The 7,224-nt window shown below is 45.8% G+C and overlaps 1 protein-coding gene across 1 annotated transcript in view; it reads left to right on the forward strand.

Moving 5' to 3' along the window:
- clptm1 (CLPTM1 regulator of GABA type A receptor forward trafficking) overlaps window positions 1-6,481 on the forward strand; it is a 63,415-nt gene extending 56,934 nt beyond the window's left edge. Inside the window, exon 14 of the mRNA XM_038785973.1 lies at window positions 6,060-6,481. Coding sequence (XP_038641901.1) covers window positions 6,060-6,226 — 167 coding nt within the window. The 3' untranslated portion in view covers window positions 6,227-6,481. The remainder of the gene's footprint in view (window positions 1-6,059) is intronic.
- Window positions 6,482-7,224: the final 743 nt, after the last annotated feature.

Here is a 7,224-nt window from a genome sequence, read left to right on the forward strand (position 1 = left end):
AAGAGAGTTACATCGGTGATGACGTGCCCTTTAACATGAAGTTATTTATATAAACGACATAGATGACCATATGGGGGGGGGGGGTAAAGATCAGTAAGTTTGCGGATGACGCAAAGATTGGCCGGGTGGTGAGGTTGCGTGTCTTGGGCTACTGGAAGATATAGACGGGGTGGTCAAATGGGCAGCTAATTGGCAGATGGATTTTGGCAGAGTGAGGTGACACACTTTGGAAGGACTAATCTGATGAGTATTCAATGAATGTCCTGATATTGGGAAGTTCTGAGGAACAAAGGGACCTTGGCGTGTTTGTCCATAGATCTCTGAAGGCAGAGGGACAGGTTAATAGGGTGGTGAAAAAGGCATATGGTACACTTGCCTTTACCAATCGAGGCGTAGATTACAAAAGCAGGAAGGTCATATTGGCCTTTGGTGAGGCCACAGCTGGAGTACTGGGTGCAATTCTGGTTGCCACATTATAGGAAGGATGTGATTGCACAGCAGGGGGTGCAGAGGGGATTCACCAAGATGTTGTCTGGGCTGGAACATTTAAGTTATAAATAGAGGTTGGATAGGCAGAGAACGATCTGATCGAGACATACAAGATTTTATGGGGCTGGCGCAGACTCGATGGGCTGAAGGGCCTCTCCTGCACTCTGTGATTCTTGTGACGTTGATTATGTTAATTATCCAGGCTTGTGCTAGTTTATAGCGGAAGAACCAGAATCTTTATGCTTTTGGAGTGTTTGGACTTTGAGTATGTTGAAAGCCTGTTCTAATAGCTGCACAACAGAAATCTCCACCTTGTATCAACCTTGTCGAAGGATATAGAAATAGATTACATGACAGAAAAAGTGACCTTTGCTATCCATTGTTAAGAATTACTTCCGACTCTGGATAATCTTTTAGATTTCTCTCTCTAAGTTTCAACTACTCTTCATTCTCCCATCTGCCTCTGCTGCACTGTAACCTTTCACTTACCTTTTCACGTTTACCTATCTTACCTGCAGAATAATCATTGCCCCCCCCAGTCCTATTGCTGACCTTGGTACCTCCACTCTGCCTTCACCAGCATTGCCAGCTCTGAATCCATCACCATTTGACTAGAAACTGAACTGTGCCAAGCCGCATGCACACTGTGACTAGAAGCAGAGGTCAGAGCCTGACTATTCTGCACAAAGAACTCTCCTCCTCACTTCCCCCAAAGCCTTTCTGCCAGGGTGGCCAATAAATATTGACCATCTTACAATCCGTGAGCAAATAATTAAATTTGTACTGTACTGCCACACAGCATCTTGATTTGGGAATAAATCCTATCTAAGCTGTTCCTTAGTTGGTAATGTGGGAGTACTTTCACCATGTGAACATGCAACAGTTTAAGAAGGTAACAACTGGGCATGGGCAATAAGTGATGGCCAGCAATGCCCATATCTCCTGGGAGAATAAGATGGTGATCATGTTGCTGGGAATGTACCCCCAAACCAGCGGGGAGAGAGAGAAGAGCAGATACATAGGCAAATCTCAGAGGAGTGTAAAAGCAATAGGGTAATAATAGTAGGAGATTTCAACTTCCCCAATATTAATTGGGATAGACAGAGTGTGGAAGGCTTAAAGCGGGCAAAATTGTGCATCCAGAAGGGCTTTTTGAGTCCGCACGTAGAAAGTCCTGCAAGAGTGGGGGTGGTAGTTTTTGGGAATGAAGCTGGGCAGGATGTAGAATTGTCAGTGGGGGAGCATTTTGGTGATAGTGACCATACCTCAGTAAGATTTAAGGTAGTTATGGAAAAGGACAAGGATGGACCAGAAATAAAGTTTCTGATTTGGGGGAGGTGGGGCTGGGGGATGGAAGGCTGATTTTAATAGGATGAGACCGGATCTAGTCAAAGTGGACTAGTAGGAAAATCCACGTCACAGCAGTAGGAGTCATTCAAAAGGAAATAGAGTACGAAGCCAACATGTTCATGTAAAGAGTGGGACCAAAAAGTCCAGAGAACCCTGGACATCAGGGGAAATATAGGAATGGATCGGGGGGGGGGGGGGGGGGGGGGGGGGGGGGGGGGGGGGGGGGGGGGAGAGAGAAACGGAAGGTTTATGGTAGATACAGTGGATGCCCTAGAGAAGTATAGAAAGTGCAGGGGGAGTGGGGTACTTAAAAAGAAATTGGGAGAGAGAAGAGGGGGCATGAGGGCCTATTAGGGACCAAAGTGACAACGTGTGTGTGGAGCTGAAAGATATAAGTGAGGTATTGCATTAGTATTTTGCATCTGTACTCGCTATGGAGGAGGAGGATCAATAAGTGTATAGAAAGCAGGGAGGGGGCCTGTGATATAATTGAACACCTTATCATTGAAAGGGATTAGGTGTTATCGGTTTTAGCAGACTTAAAAGTGGATAAATCCCTAGGCCCAGATGAGATGTATCCCAGGCTGCTGTGTGAGGCATGAGGAGATTGCAGGGGTTCTGAAATTAATTTTCAAATCCTCTCTGGCCACAGATGAGGTACCAGAGGACTGGGGAGGAGGGTACAGCTAACGTACCATTATTCAAGAAGGGAAGTAGGGAACAAACAGGTAATTACAGGCCAGATTTGCAGGACAGTGACAGGCCAATTAATCTAACATCAATGGTAGGGAAATTATTGGAAAAAATTTGCGGGACAGAATTAATCGCCACTTGGAGAGGCAAGAATGAATCAATGATGGTCAGCATGGCTTTGTCAATGGGAGAGGTTCGATTCCCGGCTGGGTCACTGTCTGTGTGGAGTCTGCACGTCCTCCCCCTGTGTGCGTGGGTTTCCTCCGGGTGCTCCGGTTTCCTCCCACAGTCCAAAGATGTGCGGGTTAGGTGGATTGGCCATGCTAAATTGCCCGTAGTGTCCTAATAAAATTAAGGTTAAGGGGGGGTTGTTGGGTTACGGGTATAGGGTGGATATGTGGGTTTTGAGTAGGGTGATCATGGCTTGGCACAACATTGAGGGCCGAAGGGCCTGTTCTGTGCTGTACTGTTCTATCTATCATACCTAGCAAATTTGATTAAATGTTTGAGGTGACGAGGTGGGTAGATGGGGGCAGTGCAGTTGATGTAGTTTACATGGACTTCAGTAAGGCTTTTGACAATGTTCCATATGGGGGTCTGGGGCCCATGGGACCCAGGGCAATTTGGATCCAAAATTAGCTCAGCGGCGGTGGCCCAAGGTGTTGGTCCAAGGTTGTTTTTGTGACTGGAAGCTTGCGTTCAGCGCTGTACTGCAGGGATCGGTACTGGGTCCCTTGCTGTCTGTACATTAATGACCTATAAAGGAATGTGGATTGGATTGGTTCATTGTCACGTGTACCGAGGTACAGCGAAAAGTATTGTTCTGCGTACAGTCCAGACATGAAATCCCGGACATGAAAAGAAAATACATAATACTTTATAGAATTTACAGTGCAGAAGGAGGCCATTCAGCCCATCCAGTCTGCACCAACCCTTGGAAAGAGCACCCCACTTAAGCTCCACGTCTCCACCCTGTCCCCTTTATCCCAGCCACCCCACCTATCCTTTTTGGACACTTAAGGGCAATTTTGAATGACCAATCCACCTAACCTGCACATCTTTTTGACCCAGAAGGTGGTGGGAATCTGGAACTCTGGGGGTGGGGCGGGGGGGGGGGGGGGGGGAGAGGAGAGGAGGAGAGAGAGGAGGAGGACACGATGGGCTGCTGGGCCTCTTTCTGCATTGTAAAACTCTTATGACACGAAACAAAGTCCTGCACCAACTGCCTTCAATCTGCAGGGTACAAGCTGAAATGTAGCTGGGGTACTGCTGACCTTTAATTACTGGCTCTGGATCGGCCATGTCTAGCTTTACTCTGCCTCATTGTCTTCTGCTAAAGCTATTTACTATGTATTCCAAAATCCATGGCGGACTCTGGGTTTCCCTTCTTGACAAGCCATCTCCTCAAACACCATTCTGCCCGCCTCCCAAATTGCCTCTAACCCCAATGTGAGGAACTCTCCCTGCCTCGCCATTGAGCCTGCCGCAGATGTACACTCCTTCCTGCCCCCTTCAGTCTTTCGAATCTTTGCATTCTACCATTGATGGCAGAGCTTTTGGGTGCTTAGGCCCTGCTCTTTGGAGCCCCTGCCTGAGACCTCGCCATGCTAACTTTTTTTTCAGGTTGTGAATTTTCTCCCAAGCCTTCAATTAACCTCTATTAAACTCAACTGCTGTTCCTCTTTCAAGTACTCTGAAGAATGCCTTGAGGCATTTTGACGGCAACCTCCGTTTGCCGAATATTGCATCCGTGTGATCATCGCCTCCTGGGGTGGAATAATTCTTTAAGCGATAGACAGAAATACTTTTTCCCACAGTGAGTGGTTGAGGTCTAGAATTCCCTGCCTGAGAGTTTTGTGGAGACATGTTCAATTGAAGCATTCAGGAGGAAGCTAGACGGTTAGGGGAGAAGCTGGGAGAATTGCACCCAGTGAATTACTCATTTGGAGAGGTGGCGCAGAAACGATGGGCTGAATGGCCCTGTGCTTGTAACAGTTATGTGAGTCTAAGAAAGAAAGGCTTGCATTTATATAGCACCTCTCTCAACCTCCAGGAGGTCCCAAGGCAGTTGGATCCACTTGTGAAGTGCAGTCACGGTTGGAATGCAGGAAGCACCGCGGCCATTTTGTGCACAGCAAGATCCCGCTTAACAGCAATGTGATGATGTACAGGATGTTGGTCCTTATTTCAAGGGGGTTGGAGTAAGGGAGTCTGATGAGATCACATCTGGATGTGCTGTGAACAGTTTTGGTCCTGTGGTAACCTGACCACAAACAGGTAGTCAAAATACGTTAATCTTAAAGTCAAAGTTGATCTTTAATATATAAAAAGTTTAAAATACAGTATGGACTCTGGAACGGGAACAGCTAGCTAAACATCGAAATAACCGTACCAGAAAAGAATTAGAACCAACAGCAGTTAAATAGGAATATATACGTGTAACACCAACAAGTAATGATGTCACACCACTTGCTGATGACATCAGCAATGTATTTAAATAAGAAGATGCATAATAATAACACCCTAACTGGTCCCCTCTTTTAAGGAAAGATATTGGACGTCATTTAATGCTCAAAAAGTCTTGTTTTAGCCACGTATAGCGGGATCTTTCTCGGCACCTACAAACTACCCCGCTATCAAAACGGGTGCAGGTGTTTGTTCCTGAGCCTCGGTAGAATCGGGTGCTAACCTATTTGAATGAGCCTATTGTCTCACTTTTTAAAAATAGATAAATATGGATCCAGATCGCACCCAGTAAAGGAGAGTTCCAGATCGTGACGGCTCACAAGGTTTCATTAGATCTTGTGAGGTGTTCCGAGAATCGAAAGCCTCTAATGAGATTTGATGGCCTTGTCACGTCACTGAGGCGGGTGCGAAGAAGCCATTCAGTTGCTCTCATTATTTCATTGCAGGCAGTTCAGAGAAGGTGCACTAGGAGGATCCCCAGTATGAAGGGATTGTCTTGCGAGCAAAGGTTAAACAGGTCGGGAAGATTCTTGAGGGTTTGACAGGGTAGCCCCTGAGAGGTGATCTCATTGAAACATAAAAGAATCTTGAGGGGTTTGACAGGGTAAGTGCTGAGGATGCTTTCCCCTCTTGGGGGAGTCACGGACCAGATCGCATAGTCTCAGAATACAAGGGTGCCAGTTTAAGACTGAGATGAAGAGCAATGTCTTCTCTGAGGGTTGTGAGCCTTTGTAACTCCTTACCACCGAGAGATATGGGGGCAGAGTCCTTGTGTATATAAGGCTGAGATCGACTCTTGATCCGTGAGGGAATCAAAGTTGCAGGGAGAGGGCAGGAAAGTGGACATGAGGAATGTCGTATCCGCCACGATCCGATTGTGGCAGGGCAGACTCGAGGGGCCGAATGGCCTCTGGTTCCTATTTCTTATGGTCTTCTAATCTGCATTGAGGATATTGCTTGAATGAATGAGGATATTGAGGCTATTGCTTGAATACCATTAGATGGCTTTTTGAATGTCTGGCATAACACACGCTTCCATATTTTTTTCTCATTCAAACCAGATGTGGTGTTTTTTATCTACTTGTACCAACGCTGGATCTATCGAGTGGATCTTACTCGAATGAATGAATTTGGTACGAGTGGCGAAGACTCTGTGAAGGCGCCGAAAGAGAACAATTCCCCAAAAGCTCTACTGGAGAAAGCAGAGGGAGAGAAGAAAAATGATTAAAAGAAAATCCTCGTGTGGTCATCAGTTTAAATGTTTCACTGAAAAGGCGGAAGTGAGACCAAGGACTGTAATAATCAACTTCCTGATTTTGTATTAATATAATCCTGTTGAAGATAAAGTGAATTTGGAGTCCAGGTTAATGTGCTGTACTGTATTTGTTCAAAATATCTGTATTTAAGTATGATAACTTTGTAATCACTGTATTCCACTGTGGAATATTTGGTACATTAAATTACTAATAACGTTTAAATTGCAGCCACTTGTCAAAAGGCAGCCTCTTGTTCATTGCGGGGGGGAGGTGGGGGTGGGAGGGGAGGGTAACAGATTTTAGAAATAAAGATTCTATTAATTCATCCGAAATTCTGATTCCTGTTTCAATCCACGCTCGTGTGTCAATTTACAAACTAATTTTGAAGCACGGTATATGTGGACTTGTTAGACTTGCCAGTGAATATTTGTTAATGGTTTAATCCGATTGCATAATGTGAAGCTATTCCGAAGAAAGTGTTGATTCCAAGTCCTGGGGCGGGGGTGGGTGGGGGGGGGGGCAGTTCTGTGCAGAATACCCTATTGTGAATATGGTGTTTATTTCCAATAATAGAATCCATTTAAAACAAAATATTTGTGAAAAATGCTCCAGATCGGAACGTCTTTCAGGCAAAGATGGATCGATTTTTGAACGGTAAAGGAATTCAGGGTTACGGTGAGTGGTAAAGGAATTTGAGGTTACGGTGAGCGGGCGGGTAAGTGGAGCTGACGTCACAAAAAGATCAGCCATGATCTTGTTGGATGGCGGCTCAGGCTCGAGGGGCCAGATGGCCCACTCCTGCTCCTAGTTCTTACGCTCTTATGTTCTAAATTGAGATTGCTGGATTATAGGTGCTTGGGGCGGTTCACAGCCCACCCACCCCTCCCGGATCCTCCATTCTCCTCTTAGGGCGAGGTAATGTATGAACAAATTCAACTTTGTGGATCCACTGGATTCTGGACAATCCTTT

Source organism: Scyliorhinus canicula, chromosome 27 (genome assembly GCF_902713615.1).
Source record: "Scyliorhinus canicula chromosome 27, sScyCan1.1, whole genome shotgun sequence".
In the NCBI taxonomy this organism is placed as follows: domain Eukaryota; kingdom Metazoa; phylum Chordata; class Chondrichthyes; order Carcharhiniformes; family Scyliorhinidae; genus Scyliorhinus; species Scyliorhinus canicula.